Below are 19,955 nucleotides of genomic sequence, written 5' to 3' on the forward strand. Positions count from 1 at the left end.
CACTAGAATCCCATTACTGGAGCATTCCACTGGTGCCATTCACCTCACAAAACTGGAAAAATGGTCAATACACCAGAATGAACAAAGAGAAATAAAACTCTGCTTCTTAGGGTGAAAAATGACACCAGTGAAGCTCAAAGAGCTTTGCAAACATTTCCAACAACTGAGCTCTTAGCACACAAGAGTAAGAAAACTCCTGCAAATGGGACCAAATCAATTATGCAGCTGTGAGTCACAAAAATATTTGAGTATCACCTCCAGCAGTTTCTGACACTTGAGTCATCTGAGCATCCTCCCAGCCACGGGCCTGTTCTGCACTGAGAACAAACCCCTGCCTGGAGTCACTTCTCCAACCCCTGTCACAGATGGATTTTGACATTAAACTTGCTCCTCTAATCTGTCTTTGCTGCAGATCTGAATCTGGGAGGTATTGTAAAAGCAGGGCCTACAATGCAGGGAAAAATGACAAGGAGGATTCTATTGATATCAGAAGGCTAATTAATTACTTTATTATATTATTATTCTATACTATATTACACTACCTCTAAACTAAAACTGCACAAGCACCCAACTCAACCAAATCTCCTGACCAACCATCAGAACACAGTTTGCAGAGATTGGTCAAGAAAACAAAACACTCACAACAGAATCCAATCAAGCAAATTCCTTCAGGTAAACAATCTTCCAACACATTCAACGTGTTTCAAAACACAGGAGCAGTAAATGAGATAAGATTTGGTTTTTTTTGAAAATCATTCTTTTCTCTGCTTCTCTCAGGTTCAGAGAATGTGAATCTCACAGGGAGGGCTCTCAAAGGTGCTTTTCCTAATTTTTCCATGGGCTGCTGGCCCAGGCTTTCCCTGCATGGCCACTGTTTGCAGTTCCTTCCACCAGGGTTCATATCAGGATCATAAAGGATCTTGTGCAAACAAATCAAGGACACGACTGTTGGGTGCTTTCAGCTTTTCTGAGTTATGCAATTTCTGTTATTTCTTCTTTGTTACAATGGATCCCATTATCTGAACTTCCCTGCTTCCCATTTCCTGCTCAAAACCCTGTTTGGGGATGGCTTAAGATTTCACGGTGGTTTTCAATCTTTGTTTCTTACTCTCAGTGAGCTAAGGTGTGCCTCTTTCAGCTTATTTTTCTCCTGTTTCTTTTCAACTGCACTTCCTCACAATTTTATGATTATTTAAAAACTCTCACCTCTGTCAATACTTTCAAGTATTGTCCCAATGCTTTAGCAGATGTGGAAACCAAGGCAGAAGGAAAATCAATGAAAAAGCATCAGTGGGATTAAAATAATAATGATAAAAATTACTCTGATTTTAGGGAAACTCACTTCCCAGAGAAGTTTTTCTGCCACCCTTTGCAGCTCATGTAACTTTTAGATGTGGAAATCCACACACACGTGTTGTGAAACAAGACACCTTTCCAAAACCTCTCATGTTCACCTGACGTCTGAGAGGTACAAAAACCACAAGGCTAGAAAACAAAGATTTTATCATACCACAATTTGCCTTAAAGTAATGAATGATATCTCTCCTCAGACCAAATATAATTTCTAATTACTACTATCTAAAATATCACTTTCTATACTGAAAATGAGCATAAAATTTGGGAAAGTGCCCCACAAGCTTAGCTTTCCTCTGAGGTTTTTAGGTGTAGACTGAAGTATCACACAGATTTTTATGTTCCAATGTCAAATCCCAGCTCTGCTGCAGATCCCTGATAAAAATTAGACATTTTTTGTGGTCTCCCTGGCTCTTGTTTTTTCCAGACTTTGGTAATAAAGTCTAATTATTTGTCAATGGAAAAGCAAATTTTTCTACGAACCAGAAGCTGTATTTGCCATTTTTCAGAGCTGTTTCTCAGTAATTTCTGTAACAAAAACTCTCCCTAAAATGAGCACCAATGGAGTACATTGAAATCTGGAGTACATTGAAAATGACGGAAGCAGAAAACACAAACTTTCTGCACTTGGAATTTATCTCCAGCCTTTCAAAGCCCACTAGATTTCCCAAATATTCCCATTTCCTATCAGACTGGAGTTAAAATTTTCAAACTGTACTCCTGGATATTTAATGAGAAAGGAGAGCAGGGGTTTATAATTACATGTATTTAGCAATGCAGAGTTGAGGAGATTCACTGAGAGATGGGATGCATCCCAGTGCCTGAAGTTTGTGCTCCAGGCTCTCCTCTGTGCTTCGGAAAAAGAAGAGGAAAGTCCCTGGTGAGAGCAGAGTCCCCTCATTCTCATGGTATTAGTTAAAGCCATGAATTAATCTGGGTTTTTTGTAGGGCTTGTATTTAATTTTATCAATGTCAAAGTTGCATGACTGTTCCTAAAAGCAATGAGGTGAGGTTTTCCATTAAAAAAAAATTGAAAAAGCCACAACAAACTCTCATTTATTTTAATAATGACCTCCTAATGCCCTGCAAGAGCTCAGTTCCTGCTTTCATGGCATCCCAGGATGGCTGAGGTTGGAAGGGACCTCTGGAGGTCATCTGGCCCCAAACCCCTGCTCAGGTGTGGTCACCTAAAATTTAAGCATGGCCAGATATGGATATTCTTGGAATTCTTCAAGGATGGAAGCTGCCCAAGCAAATCTTGTCTCAGAATTCGGAATCATGAAATCAGCAATGAATGATTTGAGTTGGAAGGGACCCTAAAACCCAGCTCCAACCTCCCACGAGACCTCCTTGCTGTCACTGAGAAGAATTTCCTGCCATGATTTATTCATGACACAGCAGAAGAGGAGGGAGGAGTTTGTGGAGCAGAGATAAAACCAGAACATTTTCTTTATCAGAGGTGTTTGATCTGGGTGGGAGTTAAACACTGAATAGATGAACTGAATAAATGCACAGAGCTGTTGTCTTGCTCTCAATTTTTTTTCTCCTACTTAATTTCTTTCTGCCTCTCATCTGTTTCAAACACACCCTTCAAACTCTGAGACACGTCTGAAGTTCATGTTACAGGCGAAGTTTTACCTCTTTGATCTTCTTGGAAAAAAAACCTCTTATTGGCTTTTAATGGGAGTTTGAATTGAGACAAAGAGATCTGAGGTCAATCATGGCTCAGGGGTGCTGGGTTTTGCCCCCCTCTTGCTTTCCTGCCCTTTTCTGTAACCACTTCTAAAGCAGAGGGGAGGGTGGTGACTGATTGCCCAGCAATCAGTCCTGCTTCTCTAGCACCATATTCCATGGACATAAATCGATTTTTTCAAGCAGAAACTATTAAAGCAGTAACATTTCTATTATTTACCATTCCTGAGACACTGCTGAGCCCACTGGCACATCTCTGCTGTCGACGGAAGGAGACCAGGACATCAGGTTGATCATCACAGGCCCAATTTTATTGATCAGCACAGCGGGTTAAATACAGTTCGTAATTAACTTCATGCATATTGCAAAAGTTGAGCTCAGGATTGGTTAGTTACATATCAGCAGTTACACCTACTTTTACATTCCTATGGTCCTACTTTTGATACTTTCTACATATTCTTAGGAGATATTCAGAACTAATCTCTACTCCCTTTCTCCATGTTGCAGCAAGGCCACTGATTGCAAGCTGCTGACATCTCCTTTCAGCTTGCTGACTGCTGATTTCTCAGCTTGACCAGTGGCAATATGTCAGCATGGCCTTTCTCAGCTAACCAACTATTAATAAAGCTCTCCACATTAAAGCTCTCCACATTTCCCCCGTTTTCTTCTTGTGCAAGGAAATTAGCTTGCCAGGTTTTTGCTATTGTACGGCTGACCATGTTTTGAATGCAATTAAAAACACAAGGCAAAATCAGCAAAAACAGTAAAATTACACCCAGCAGTCCTATAGCATAGATCACAAGGTTTCTTAGCCACGGTCTAAGTCTTAAGCTTTTAAGCCATTCGTCAATTCCTAAACCTTCTTCTTCCTTCAGATTGTGAAGTCCCTGTTGTAGTTCTTTTATCTTACTGTGAATGGACACCGAATGGTCAGACAGATTCATACAACACATTCCCTCAAATTCTTCACATCCATGTCCTTGTGCTAAAAGCAAAAAATCTATGGCAGCTCTATTTTGCAAAAGAGCATGGTTAACACTCTGCACATCTGTGGTTAGCATGTCTAGGATTTGTGATGTCTTGTTCAGTTCACTCTTTGCCCAGCACCCTAATTGCTTTGCTAAATTCATAGCCTTATTGGCAGATCCTCCTGGCAAGATAGTTGAAACAACCACTTGTTTGAATGTGCCCCAAAATTGTGGATCTCCTATCGAGCTGCAGTCTAAGTCATGTACGCTACGTCTCTTTCTGTTTGAATTTTGACTCAGCTGCATTAGCAAGGACACATTAGGATGAAACAATGACAGTTTACCCAAATAACAGGGTCCACCCTGTGGTCTAGCTGGAATGCCATTCCACGCCTTGTCTCCGCAAATTAAAAATATTCCCGTGGGTAATTTCATTGGTGCAGTGATTTTTGTGCTGTTACAGTTACTGTAATGCTGCAGAGAGATTTCACTCACATTCAGGAATGAATCTAGGGTGGCCCATGTTTCTTTTGGTCGGTTGAGGACTTAAAGCTAAACCATCCACCAGCTGTAGTGTTAGACAAACTGGCGTTTGTACTGCCAAAAAGGTCCAATTCCTCAGGAGGAGAGTGCAAAGCACAGAATACGCTGCATTTCTTTCCCGTAGAGCTTTCCTTAATTGTACCAACAACTCATACAATCGTTTATTATTCACTTCCTTAATTGCTGCTTCCTCTATTCGTTTGGCTACTCCTGCAACATACATAGAGTCTGTAACCACATTTAAAGGTCCCTGTAAGTTGGATAGGCAGTCTAATGGTAGCAGGTTCTCTACCATCCACTTCAAGAATTCTGAGACGTCCTTTTTTAATTAATGCAGCCAATTGTTCAATTTTTGAACATATTGTTTTCTTATGCTGTAATGGTGGAGACAACCATTCCAACACCTGTATCTCCCCCGTTTTCTCCTGTTGTTGAGAGAGAGCACCAAGCAGGTGGCAAGGGCTATTCCAGATAGTAAGGTCAATAGGGTGGTCGAGTTGTCGACGAGACACGTACCCCTGTTGTACACAGTCACTGATTTGTTGCAAGGCAAGACGATGCTCCTGTGTCCAATAATCCATAAAGGGTTATGCTTTGATGCCCATAAGTAACTGTGACCTTTTGCTTTGGTCTGTTTTGTAAATCCACAGTTAAAAGTGTAACACCAGTGGAGCCAAAACCTTTTTCATCCCGTGCTTGTTCAGTAAATGGTTGTATTCCAGAGGTCATTTGTGATAGCGGTATCAATTGTGCAATACGTTGTCCTTTTGTAATTTTAATTGGAGGATAGAGGGTGTAAGCCATGATTTGTATTTCTCCTGTAAAGTCTGCATCAATAACTCCAGGCAAAACAAATAATCCCAACATAGTTGTAGAAGAGCGTCCTAATAATAATGTTCCACATGTTTGTCCATTTAATATAAGAGGACCCTTTACTCCAGTTGGTATTTGCTCCCTGTTGTTGCGGGTTGCAGACAAGAGGTGGCTGCGATGTCGCGGCAGCTGGTGCTGGTGTCTCTGATGTCACGGCAGCTACTTGTGTCTGGGCGCGGCCCTCGTGAAACGCGTTCTGCTGACAGTTTCCCGACCGCCGTCTACAAGCTGTGGTGTTGTGGGAGCTGGATCGGCAGTGAGCCACTTCGGAGAGGAGCAAGAGCAGCTAACACCTGATTCTGAGCAGCTAACACCTGATTCTGATTAGACTCTGTCTGCTTTTGTAACCCCAATCCTAACTCCTTTATAGCATCTACTAGAAATGCCTGCGAAGCAGTTGGCATTAATGCCATTCGCTCTAATGCTTCTTCAATGGTCCAATTTGCTCCCAAAGCAGATAATACCCTTTGGGTTGCTGGATTACTATTTTGAAGGATACACTGCTTCAATATCGCCCCCTTAAAGTAGTCTGCCACACCGGCCCGGTCTATAGCAGCAGCCGCCCTATCGATAAAATTTCCAAATGATTCTTCTCTATTTTGCTTAATACCCATATAAATTGGTAATCCCCCTGGCTCTTTAACCATATCTATCGCTGCACGCATCAATCTCATAGTCTCTCTAAGCTTATCTGGTCCCAATATCATCTGTGCCTCTGTACGCAGAAATGCTCCTAAGCCCATAAGTTCATCCACTGTCACTCCATGCAATGGATCTCCCGGAGCCCGTTGTACAGCAACTGACTCATTTACTAATGCTTGCCAATGTGCATTAAACAATAATTGTTGATGCTGAGTAAATATTAAACGCACTATCCCTTTTAAATCATTTGGGCATAAAATCTGAGTGTTAAAGAGATAATCTAACATTTGCTTAACAGGTTCACTTTTTACACCAAACTGACTAACTGTAGAACGTAGCTGAGCTAACAACTTCCAATCTAAGGCAGAATATGCTGCCACATTATGCATAAAATTCCCCTGTGCATCATATTGTGGTGTATAAGTAACAGGACATGCAAGACTAGAAGCAATTTCTACGGCTTCACCATCTCCTATTTGCATCGCCTCTTTTGCCAAAGCAGACCAAGCCTCCCTCCTTTGTTTAGCCATTTCCCCCCATAGATCACGGTGTGCCCCTGGGATGGGAGCTGGCTCTTTGGAGGTGCTATGCTGCTGGCATTTTAGTGCAGGCGCCGAATTTTCGCATTGGGAAGGCAGTAAAGCAGAGGCTGGCTCGCGCGGGGGAAGCGACCGCCCCGCAGCTGCAACCGGAGTTTGCTCAGGCAAAGCCGGCTCGCACGGGGGAAGGGGCCCCCCCGCTGGAGCTGTAACCGGAGCCGGCCTGCCCGGGGGTAGCGGCGGAGGCAAAGCCGGCGGCGGAGGCAGAGCTGGCTTGCCCCCCCCACCATCCGACCCGCCTGAAGCCGGCAGTGGAGGCAAAGCTGGCTTGCTTTTACCTCTCCCACCCGGCTCGCCTTCCCCCTCAGACAAGGGAGGCGCAGACGGTTCCGCACTTTCTAAAGGCATGTCCTCAACACCACTATGCTGGGGATTTTTAGGCATAAGTATCTTAGTTACAGAAGGTGCTAAAGGGTCATCCTCACGACCATATCCTATATTCCTCTTATGAGCTTCTGTAGCCCTTTCTGCTGCCTTTCTCTCAGAGACCTGCTGAAGCAATGCATTATACACTACCCGCCATAATTTCCCGAACTTTTTAGCTGATTTATCCCCATCTAACACAGAGTCCATTAACACCTCTCCAAAATTTTTCCACTCTGAAAGCTCATGTACTGTATGTGGGTTAGTAAACATACTTATAGAATGACCATAAGCTAACAACCCCGGTAATTCCTTTTTAAAATCTATCTCTTTTACCCCTCGCTTTTCTAAATATGAGGAGAATAAATCATATGCCGCTTGCCTATCCATACCTATTCAGTGCGCACTTGTAGCAGCTCTCAGGCTCCTGCGGCACGTAGGTGGCTTGAGTCACGGATATGAACCTCAAGGGTGCTTTTTATAAATAATCCAGTCTTTGTAAATAATCCGGCACCGTCCCGCTGCAAGGACCCCCACCCAACTTCCGGACCGTGGCGAGTTCCCTTTTTTCTTTGTAATCCAAGAAAAAAGGACAGGGGTTCAACGTTGCCGCATCGTTGCCCGCAGCGTTGCCCGCATTCTCCACCATATGTCGACGGAAGGAGACCAGGACATCAGGTTGATCATCACAGGCCCAATTTTATTGATCAGCACAGCGGGTTAAATACAGTTCGTAATTAACTTCATGCATATTGCAAAAGTTGAGCTCAGGATTGGTTAGTTACATATCAGCAGTTACACCTACTTTTACATTCCTATGGTCCTACTTTTGATACTTTCTACATATTCTTAGGAGATATTCAGAACTAATCTCTACTCCCTTTCTCCATGTTGCAGCAAGGCCACTGATTGCAAGCTGCTGACATCTCCTTTCAGCTTGCTGACTGCTGATTTCTCAGCTTGACCAGTGGCAATATGTCAGCATGGCCTTTCTCAGCTAACCAACTATTAATAAAGCTCTCCACATTAAAGCTCTCCACACTCTGCTTTCATTTTTATTATTGATCTGGGAAACACTTGAAACTTGCAGACAGCTTTCACTTAGCTGGATGCTGAAGTGCTTGGGCCTGGGAAAAACTTATGGGGAAAGTTGTGACAGGATAATTTCCCAATTTGCTTCCTCTGCCTCAGTTGTGGTCTCAAAATATCATTCCTTCAGTGCAATTTGCCCACTGTTTCATGTTATTTTATATTTTTGTATTTAATAACCTCATGTCATCGTAGAACCTGTGGCATTGGGTCAGCACATCAAACAAGACCAACTTAATTTTCTCCCTTTGTTCATTTTCACATCACTTGGCCTGCAAATATTGCTGCCACATGTCCAGTGCCCTGAAACGTCCTGCACCCTGTTTTTGTGGCAAAACTCAATTTTCCCTTATTTTCCTTTCCCCTTCCTGCACATTTCACTTCTAAGAGTGAAGATCCTGATCTTTAATACAGATAATTCCCCCTTTCTTAACCATAACAATATTCCCCTTGATTAGGTGATCAGGCACCTTTTGTAAACTGTTTTCTCATCCTAAAAACAGAGCTGTCAAATTTTAGGACAAAATTCTCATTAGATCTTTTGATCCTGCAATTATAGAATTCCTGGAAACATTCAGGAAAAAAAGATGCACATTTTTGGGTAGAGGTAGAGGTGTAGCACCAATCCTTGAGAGGAGTGGGGCACAAGTATTGTGACACCTCAGGTGCAAATAAATCATGGAATGACAGAATGGTTTAGGTTGGAAAAGCCCTCTAAAATCATCAAGTCCAATCATTAACCCTACACATCCATCAAACCATGTCCCCAAGTGCCACATCCACACGTTTTGGAACATTTCCAGGGATGGTGATGCCCTCTCTGATCCTCCTTTCATCCAGGTAATTTTGCCTTTCTGATATGAAGGCACATGTGGACAGCAGAGAACCTGAGCAGGTTGGGGGTTCTCAGTGAACACCACAAAACCCACACTCAACTTCTTGGGTATTTTAATGACCATTTGTAGCAAATAAATTATGGGTATGGTTCATTTTGGGCTTCTTTAGAGAGGTAGTGTTGTCTTCTTCTGATCTGCTCATCCCTATCCTCATTTTATTCAATTTTTGCTCCAGTTTCAGAAGCAACGCAGAATAAAAAGTGTTCACGAAGGAGGGGAAAGGAGAGGGGAAATAAATTTAAAACACCCAAGGGAAAAAGGAGTTTGGCAAGCCCAAAACTCAGATGGATCTCACCTCTCTGAGGGGGATTCCAGTGCTTAGTTGGGCCCATCCCTGTCCCCTCAGGTCAATTAATCTCAGAGCTGAAGCTTAAAACCTGTCAGTGCTAATTTAATTTGTGCATGGGGGACAATTTGCTTTTGGAGAAACTGTGGGACATAAATCCCTGTTACAAATGTCATCTTCCACGTGTGGAAAGAGAGCTGGAACACTCTGGTCAAGGGGTGGAAAGCAATGCACTTTAATAATGAAAGGTGCCAAAAATATTTTCATCCATCTCCCTCACATGGCGCCGATGAACGTCATGAAATAATGAAAATTTTCTGGATTTGTGAATGCCATAAAAAATTAATGTCAAATGACATCAGGACAGTTTAAGGTTTTAAAATGCCACAAGACATTTTATCCTTTATTAACCATGAGATGGGATATTAGTCATTTGAACAGCTTATTCTCCATAAGGCAGGAAAATCACATTAACTCTTTGTTCCCTGGTATTTCACTCTTTTCCTCCTATAAACACATTAAAAAGATTTTCTCTGGCTCACAACTTGATAAAAGCTTCCCTGTTCCTGCAAAGGGATCAAAGAGTACAACACAAACATTACCCAGATGATTGAGTTCCTTGAAAGCTGCTCAATGACACTCACTGCTACAAAGGAAGAGCTGCTTCTAACATTTAATGGCATTAATTTTGCAGCAAATCCTATAAAACAGGAGGCAATCTTCCCCTCCCTTTACTTAAGACCATCACTGCTTTCCCTGTTTGTTGATGGTTGTGTACAAAGTGACTCAGAGAGAATCAAAGCTGCTGCTTCTGCTTTGGGAATGGCATCAGTTGTTGTGTTGGTGCTCTGCTGAGGTGGAATTCAATCCTGTTGGATGACATTCCCATCTGGCAGAGCCACTCTGCAATATTTTGATTGCAAATGGAGAGAAATATGTGGTTTATGGATGGTATTAAACTCATCCTGGAGTGGGAATCTAAAAACCAGATCTAAAAACCTGATCTTCACCTCTGACCATAAAACCAGCTCAGAGACAGAGTCCTTGAGGTTTAAAAAGGTCTCTAAGAACATCAAGTCCAACCATTAACCCAGCACTGCCAGGTCCACACTAAACCACATTCCTATTTTTGAACACTTCCCTGGACAATGAATCCAGCACTTCCCTGGTCAGTCTGTTCCAGTGCTTGACCCCTATATATAATCAAATATACACAATATTCTCCTCAGCACTCAGCTCTGGTGAGGTGATGTACTAAAAAGCATTTTAAAGAGATTTTTCTTGGTGTTTTACTAACTCTGCTGCTATATAAAACCCAGTGAGTGAATGCTGTGCTCAGGAGAGGGAAGAGAGCAGGAACAACAGGAAATTATTTCACACAGCTGATCCCATGTACAGGGGTCTTCTCCTGCAAGATGTGATATCACAGCAGCTTCTGCCTCTTCTCCCTGGGTGTTGAGACAGGAATAATGAGCTTCCAGGGAATTTTGGAAAAGAGGAAGTCACTGCTAGGATAGTGTTGGAACCCTGGTTGCTGAGAATTTCAGATTTCTGTGCTGCCAGGCACTGACCCCCAAGAGAACACTGCACTGACCTGAGGCCGTGGAGAAGCTTCCAAAATGGAATGATAGAACTGGGATTGTGGGTGTGGAGTTTGGATAGAAGTGTGTGATATCACAGGGTGGGAAACTTGGAGTTTAAGGGTTTAGAATATAGTGATAGATATAAAGCAAGATGGAGTTTTTAGGGTGAAGGACGGTCCTTCTTCACCTTCTCCTTCTACACCTTCACCACCACCTTCTTCTTCTTCTTCTTCTTCTTCTTCTTCTTCTTCTTCTTCTTCTTCTTCTTCTTCTTCACCTGCTTCTTTTTATTATTCTTCTTCACCTTTTTCTCAGTGGGTTTGGGTGGTTTTGTGTAATTGGACAGAAAAGTCCACATTGCAGGCCATGGGTTAAAGGGTTATTGGGTTAAAAGTGAAAATAATTGAGGTGTCATTTCTTAATTGGACAGTTGATCCTTCAAAGGCCTTGCAGAGAGAGAGATGGGGCTCCATGTTTAGTTTGTGAGAGTGAAGTGCTGCAGAACTCAGGGTTTGTGAGACTGTGACAGAGATAAGAACTGATAAACATCTGAGTCCCAACATTTAATCCCGATCCTGACAGAAAAAAAGAAGCCGAGAATCCACAGGATAGGACTCCAGGGATTTTGAATTTCCCTTCTGTGCCTGCAAAGAATTTTGGTGTGGCCTTGGGCAAGTCATGTAATCAGCATGTGCTGGTAAATGAGTGCAATGCCCAGGCCAGTAGAACAGGGGTGATATTGTGCCCCTACCCTCATTCCTAATTTATCCTGTGTATTTGCACTACAGGCTTTAAAAATGGAGGGTCAGCTCAATGCAGGATTTCCAGTGAAAAAGAACTTAATTCTCTGTTAAGGTCTTTAGGGCTTCTACAATAAAAATAGTGAAAAACAACTGTACACTACCAGGAGGCACAATCAGCCTTGTTGCTGCACGGCCCCTTGAGACCTGAGTTTTAAACTAAAGCTTCTCAGAACACCCTGAACAGCGAGTTAAGGCACCTCCTCCATTAGCCTCCCCTGCCCATTATTTGTCAGGTTAATTCCTTGGCCTGTGGTCAGATTTGTCATTCCAGCAGTAAAAAAACCCCCAACTTTATTACATCCAGTTCCAGCTTGTTCATTTTCTGTCAGAGACTTCATTAATGATTGTGCTAAACTGCTCATTTTGCACAACAAACACAACTGTCCCACAGGTTGATTCAATTTTCACTGCAAAACATCCATATTATTGGATTTCACCAGGAGCCATTTTTGCACCCCTGTGGTGCACAGCAGTGCTGCTGCAAGTGCAGGGAGGATGTTTTGATGTTCAGGAATTCATGAATGGCTTGGAAACCTCCTTCACCTCATGTCCAAACAGGACAACCCCCGTGGCAGGGAGGAATGATGAGGAGGACTCCATTGATACCAGAAGGCTGATTAATTACTTTATTATAGTATATTATTCTATATTATATTACATTTCATCTAAAGTGAATCTGTCAAGCAGTAAACTCTACACACAACTGCACAGCGTTTTGTGACTGTCACCCTCACTCCCAATACACACACACACTTGGCCCTTACAGGCCAAGGAACCAAAACACCATCACTGCAGGGAAAACAGTCTCCATATTGCATTCTACTTTGGCACAACAGGCACAGCAAATGATATAAGAATATTCTTGGGGAGAATTGTGCCTTGCTTTTCTCTGTGAAGAGAAATGTGGGGTTACACACTTGGCCCGGACAGGCCAAAGAACCAAAACACCATCATTTTGGGTAAACAATCTCCACATTGCATTCTACTTTTGCACAAACACAGGCACAGCAAATTATAAGAATTGTTTTTCCTTTCTCTGAGGTTCAGAGAATATGAAACTCTGAAATATTCTTGGGGAGAATTGTGCCTTGCTTTTCTCTGTGTAGACAGATGTGGGGCTACACACCTGGCCCTGACAGGCCAAAGAACCAAAACACCATCTCTGTGGATAAACAATCTCCATATTGCATTCTACTTTTGCACAAACACAGGGACAGCAAATGACATAAATATTGTTTTTCCTTTCTCTGAGGTTCAGAGAACATGAAACCCAGAAATATTCTTGGGAAGAATTGTGCCTTTCTCTGTGAAGAGAAATGTGGGGTTACCCACACTTGGCCCTGACAGGCCAAGGAACCAAAACACCAACAATTCCCATATTGCATTCTGCTTTGGCACAAACACAGGCACAGAAAATGAAATAAGAATTGTTTTTACTTTCTCTGAGGTTCAGACAATGTGAATCTCATAAATATTCTTGGGGAGAATATTGCTTTTCTCTGTGAAGAGAAATGTGGGGTTACACACTTGGCCCTGACAGGCCAAAGAACCAAAACACCATCATTTTGGGTAAACAATCTCCACATTGCATTCTACTTTTGCACAAACACAGGCACAGCAAATGACATAAATATTGTTTTTCCTTTCTCTGAGGTTCAGAGAACGTGAAACTCAGAAACATTCTTGGGGAGAATTGAGCCTTGCTTTTCTATGAAGAGAAATGTGGCGACAAGCTCAGGCTAAGAGCTGGTTTTTCCCTCTTTATTGAGATGTTCCCCCCATGGAATGATGAGAAACCCCCCTGGGAGTGAAGCTGTGGAGCAGATTTGGGATTTGCTTACCCAGGTAGGAGGTCAGGAACCTGAAGTACTTGGGGCATGGCCGTACCACAACTTCTCCCACCTCTGCTTCAGGCCAGCATGTGATGTTATCCCACTGCCTCCTGCAGCCTGGGGAAGAGACAAAAGCAGATGTTGGAGCACTCAGGAGTGCTGGATGCAGCAGGGCAGCTCTGCAAAGGTGTGTAGAGCCCCTCACCCCAGCACAGGCACCTTTTGGAATGAAACCCTGCTGAATATTTCCTTTAAACACACAGCTTTTAGCTCCCCCAGTTCCTAAAATTCAGCACTGTAATTTTCCAGAAATCAGTATGGATAGAACTGCTAATAAGGGCAAAAAAAAAAAAAAAAGAAAAAGAAAAAAATGGCAAATCAGGCTTGATACAAGAACAGTGTCTTCTCCTAGATTAAAAAGGCAGAAATTCCTAATTAAACATCTCTCTTCCTTGCCCTTGTCACTCCCTGTTGCATTAAAACACCTGATCTGAATCTGTGATTTAAACTTGAACATTTTCCCCTTCCTTCTGTGTTTCCCCCAAATGCCATCATCTTTTCCTCCCCACTGCAGTGATTGTGCAGCTCTCACAGCAGGAAGGAGACACAGATGACAATCAAGGGGTCAAGGACCAAAATCCCTTCACCAGAAGCAGTTTTCTTCATAAAACGGGAAACAGAACACTTCTGGAGGCTTGTGGTGGTGTTCACAGGGGTCTTTGGATGAGGGAAGAGATGAGGATCTGACTCCATGGTTCAGAAGGCTGATTTATTATTTTATGATACACATTATATTAAAACTATACTAAAAGAATAGAAGAAAGGGCTTCATGACAAGGCTAGCTAAGAATAGAATAGCAAAGAATGATAACAAAGGCTTATGACTGACTGAGCCAGTCCGGACAGCTGGGCTGTGATTGGCTATTAATTACAAACATCCAACATGGACGAATCACAGATCCACCTGTTGCATTCCACAGCAGCAGATAATCAATGTTTACATTTTGTTCCTGAGGCCTCCCAGCTTCTCAGGAGAAAAAATCCTAAGGAAAGGATTTTTCATAAAATATGTCTGTGGCAGAGGCTGAGCAGGGACAGTGCTGTGGCCAGGAGAGGAGTGAGGGAAGGTGGCACATTCAATCTGGGAGTGATGAAATAACCAACACAGGGAGAAAACACAGGGGTTTGTCAAAATGAGGCATTGCTGAAGATTTTCTGGGTAGAATCAAAAGAAAAAATACCATGTCCTTTCCACAGATTTCTAATGTTTTGATTTTGCCCTTTTATTTCTCAAAAGGCATTAATAACACCCCATGCATGCTGCACTGTTGGATCATGTAATGTTAATGCTGAAGCCAAAAGGAGTTGGCAGGTTTGAATTAAAAAACAAAAAAGGACTCAAACACATTTTTACATTGATATGTCACCATTTTAGAGTTCTTAGCAGAATTTTGACATTTTCCCCCCTGCTTTATATTTCCAAGAGCCAGGCACTTGAGTTGCTGCCTGGGTGAGATGGATGGGCTGTCAGCAGAGCTCCCTGCTTCCAGCACCTCTGCTCTCAGCTGTTTGTCCCATAATAAATGTTATTTAACATTTAACAGCACATCAGATGGAAACACTCCCCCAAATGTGACTCATGAGCTGTTGAGGTCACCAGCCCCACAGGGGAGTCTGGGGTGTGAGGAACAAAGTGGTGACAAAATGTTGAGGAAATACTCCTCAAGTGCCTATGAGAACCCCTGTCAGGCTGCACTTGTTGGTAATTACACCCAAATTCCTCCTTTAAATCATCTTTTACTCCCCGAGCTAAGGAAAGGGCTGGTGTCATCACCAGACAGATCTGTCTCAGATCAATAGAGAGCACATAGAAATGCTTTGAAGCTGAAAAAGAACCCTTAGCTGGCTTTCAAAGTGATCTTACAGGTTTTTCCTCCCCTCTTCTTCCCTGAACAAACTGAACTTTTTAAATAATGAAGTCCTGAGCTGAGTTTATCAGAGCCTGAAAAAGGGAATAACTGATGGTATCTCCTCCGTGCAGAGCTCATTAAAAGTCAGGTTTCAGGTCCTGGTATCAGGTGCCCAGCTCAGCTCTCACACCCTCACACTTATCTCCCACCAAAGAGCCAGCAGCTCCAACAGGGGCAGGATATTAAATATTCCATGGAAAATGATTCCATGGTGGAATATTTCACGTTCCGCAATCTTTTCCTCCACCAAGTGCAATAAATTGGAGTGCAGCCATTACCTCATGATAGGTTATAATACAAAATAAAAGCTATCTGATAGCATCAGATGGCTTTTTAAATGCCCTGAATTATGCACTCTGAGAGTTTTGGTGATCTGTATCTTTTTCTCTGTTGACATTTTTCAGCACCACCTGTGATGTGTGAAGAAAGCTTTTAGGTGCTCACTTTTGTATAAAAAGCTTTTTTTCTTTCTGATAAAAGGAAAGTGAAACTGGCCTTGCAAGACACATAAAGTGTATTTTTACAAATTATTGCTTCTGTAAACACACCCTGTACGTGCTCTTACCACACCAATCTTCCTCATTGCTGTCCCAGACATGCTGAAAATATTTCTGCAATAAATAAAGAAGGGAATGGAAAGCAGAACTCTGGCTTTGCCTGTGAGAATAAGCAAATCTTGGAATGGTTTGAGTTAGAAGGGACCCTAAATGATCATTCCAAATGATCATTCCATTCATCATTGGAATGATTTGGGATCATTCCAAATCCCTGCCACTGTCCCAGGTTGCTCCAAGCTCCATCCAGCCTGGCTTTGGACACTTCCAGGGATCCAGGGACAGCCACAGCTTCTCTGGGCACCCTGTTCTGTGTCTTTCTTGTGCTAATTATCTGCAGTTCAGGAAAATCAGTAATTTTTAGTGAGTAGAAGAGAATAACTGGAGTTTAAAGAATAGGAACAATCAAAGATTGATACCTGCAAAATTCTTTGCATGCCCAGTCCAGTGCTGTAATAATTCCATCACAAGTTCAGGTAAAGCTTCGTGCCCTTTCATCTGACCCAGCACACAGACAACATTTACTAAATAGCCTTTCAGAAAATGCTTTTCTTCCTCCTAAACTGACAGACTTTTGTGGTGGTGTTCACAGGGGTCCCAGGATGAGGGAAGAGATGAGAATCTTGACTCCACGTTTCAGAAGGATGATTTATTATTTTATGATACATATTATATTAAAAGAAAATGCTATATTAAAACTATACCAAAGAAATAGGAGAAAGGATTTCATCAAAAGGCTTGAAAAGAATAGAAAGGAATGATAACAAAATCATGTGACTGACCAGAGAGTCTGAGCCAGCTGGACTGTGATTGGCCATTAATTAAAAACAATCAACAAGGACCAATCACAGATGCACCTGTTACATTCCACAGCAGGTGATAATAATTGTTTTTCTTTTCCTCTGAGGCTTCTCAGCTTCTCAGGAGAAAAATCCTGGCAAAGGGATTTTTCAGAAAATATCATGGCGACAGATTTTATCTTGGAAAACTGCTGGGACTGGGGGCTTGGCAGGCAAAAATCCATCTGAGGGCAGAAAGAGCTGCACGGTGCCTTGAAAGAAGGAAATCTCTCCTTTCCCTGTGGCATCACTTGGATGCAGCAAAGAGGACAAGTTTGGCCAGATCAGATTGCGTTTGGGGATTGATAAGTGCTTCCCCATTAATTAATTAATTATAAATGTTTACTCAGTGTCTGCAGGGAGCGTACACATGTATTTATCAATCCTCACCCAGTGCAGTAAGTGGCAATGAGTTAAAACCACAGCTTCTCTCCATTCCCATCAAAAGAACTGCTCTGCTCACCTGCCTGTCCCAAAAACCAGAGGATGCACACTGCCAGAGGCTGTGCTTTGCTTCGGGAAGCATTCCAGGTGAATCTGGAGGAGCTGTATAAAATTAAGTGTGTGGCTTTCCCAATTCAGCAGCATTTACCACCTCTCTGGGTGTCTCAGGTGCAGTCTTTAAAGTCAGGGTTAGGATATTGTTGGAATTGGCTGCTGAGAATTTCAGATTTCTGCGCTGCCAGGCACTGACCCCCAAGAGAACACTGCACTGACCTGAGGCCGTGGAGAAGCTTCCAGAATGGAATGACAGAACTGGGATTGTGGGTGTGGAGTTTGGATAGAAGTGTGTGAGATCACAGAGTGGGAAACACAGAGTTTAAGGGTTTAGAATACAGTAATGGATATAAAGCAAGGTGGAGGTTTTGGGGTGGAGGTTGCTCCTTCACATTCTCCTCCTTCTTCTTCTCCATAGGTTTGGGTGGTTTTGTGTAACTGGATAAAAATGTCCCCATTGCAGGGCATGGGTGGTTGGTTATTGGGTTAAAAGTAAAAATAATTTAGGTGTCATTTCTTAATTGGACAGTTTATCCAAGTAAGGATAGTTTTTTATTTTTTATAATGACTTGTCATTATAAAAATAAACTTTAAAAATTAAATAAAAATTTTTAAAAGAAGAGGGGTTTTCCCCCATTTTAATTATTTCAACTGTGACTCCCACACCCTCAGCTTTGCCCTGCCCTTCCTTGCCAGACTCTGAAGTGCTCTCTGGAGCTGAATATCTCCTGGAGGGCTGCAGGGAGAAATCCTTCATGCCTCTGAAGAAGCTGGAGCTCAGATCCCTCTACCCAGCAGCTCAGCCTTCCTCTCTGCAAGCCAAATACCCCACCAGCAAGCCAAGGGCTGCCCCAGCCTCACTCAGAGCCCTGCTCCAGGAGGTTCTGGCTCAGAAATAGCTGCAAGAAGCACAGTGACACAAGAGCTCTCATTTCCTCTCCCTTTGAAAGGTTAATAAACAGAAAACAGGTCAATTCTCACACTGCTTTGCAGAACTGGCAGACTGGAGCATTAAAAACCCATTTATTGGATTCATATCTACACTCACAGCAAATTGTGGTCGAAGCTTATCTAGGAAGCAGCAGAGAACGACTTTCCCTCATGAATAAAGATGAATTCCAGAGCTTTGGCACAGCCCTGAGGTGGGACTTGGTCTGGCTGAGCAAAGAGATGAATGGCAGCAGGCTGGTAGCACTCTGAAGCCAGGAGAACTCCCAGCTCAGGGAAAACCCTTTGAGCACATCAGTCTTTCAATAAGTCATGGAATTATTCAGGCTGGAAAAGACTTCCAAGGGCATCAAGCCCAACTCTACCCTCCAAACCCTCACACCAAATTCTCCCTAATGCTTGGGGTCACTCCAGGTCTCTTGTGGAAGACATTCCCCCACATTTTGCTCCTGGAATCCCTGTTCAGATGCAGGGATGCCCATCTGACCCCTGGGGTACCTCAGGAGCTCTCAGCACCCTCAGGGATAACAGCAAGGCAAAGGCACAGCTCAGCAAAGCAGGCTGAGCAATCCCAGGGCACCATCACAGCCTGCTGTGCTGCAATAAAACCTCATTTTCACTCCGATTTCATACCAGCAGGCAGCTTCCAAGCTCTCAGCGCTGTAAACAGCCACGGGGTGACATTTATTGTCCCCCTGACAGGCCCAGCCTTGTGGTTTGCCTCGTTAAAAGCATCTCATTACAGCCAATTATCACAGCATCCATCTCCCTGTCCCAGCTGAGCTCTGATCTCTCCCTCGCTGAAGGGAACACACCCCAAAAAATGGTGCCTGCACCAATCCATAACTCAGAACCACCCATGAGTCTGAATTTAATCTCGGGGGAGGAAAACTCACCATGAGCCCTGGGTCACTGCTGCCACCACAGACTCCAGAGACCTCCCAAATGAGGGATGATTTTCTGTTTGAAAGTTGTATGAAATAATAAAAAATACAGTAGATAGATGCTTTTTCTGCCATGAATTTTGTAAATTAAATGCAGTTGAATTTTGATTGTGAATTTAGGAAAATTTTTAGAATTCACAACCTCGCGTGCCCACCACCCACGAAAACCCCTGGGTCACCACTGCCACAATAAACTCCAGAGAGCAGAGACCTCCAAATGAGGGATAAATTTCTATTTAAAAGTTGTATGAAATAATAAAAAAATACTGTAGATAGATTCTTTTTATGCCATAAATTTTGTAAATTAAATGCAAATGGATTTTGATTCTGAACCTAAGAAAATCTTTAGAATTCACAGCTTCCTGTGCCAAGGCGCTGCACAATTTAAGTGTCCACTGACAGAAAACTTCTATCTTTTTCTGAATTCATTTTGAACGTGTAAATAGCCACGGGGTGACATTTATCAATTTTCTATTTAAAAGTTGTATGAAATAATAAAAAATACCATGGATAGATTTTTTTTTTTGCCATAAATTTTGTAAATTAAATGCAGTTGAATTTTGATTCTGAACCCAGGAAAATTTCTACCATTCACAACCTCCCAAGGCAAAGTGTTGCATGATTTAATTGTCCACTGACAGAAAAATTCTATTCTTTTCTGAATTCACTTTGAACCTGCT

At 42.6% G+C, this 19,955-nt stretch overlaps 1 protein-coding gene across 2 annotated transcripts in view; it reads right to left on the reverse strand.

Annotated features, from left to right (window-relative positions):
• Window positions 1-19,955, reverse strand: part of VIPR1 (vasoactive intestinal peptide receptor 1) — a 127,376-nt gene that overhangs the window by 49,471 nt on the left and 57,950 nt on the right. For both annotated transcript variants that reach the window (XM_074542797.1, XM_074542851.1), the window contains one exon: window positions 13,532-13,639. In XM_074542797.1, the coding sequence (XP_074398898.1) occupies window positions 13,532-13,639 (108 nt within the window). The remainder of the gene's footprint in view (window positions 1-13,531; window positions 13,640-19,955) is intronic.

The sequence above is a fragment of the Zonotrichia albicollis genome, chromosome 1, assembly GCF_047830755.1.
Source record: "Zonotrichia albicollis isolate bZonAlb1 chromosome 1, bZonAlb1.hap1, whole genome shotgun sequence".
NCBI lineage: Eukaryota > Metazoa > Chordata > Aves > Passeriformes > Passerellidae > Zonotrichia > Zonotrichia albicollis.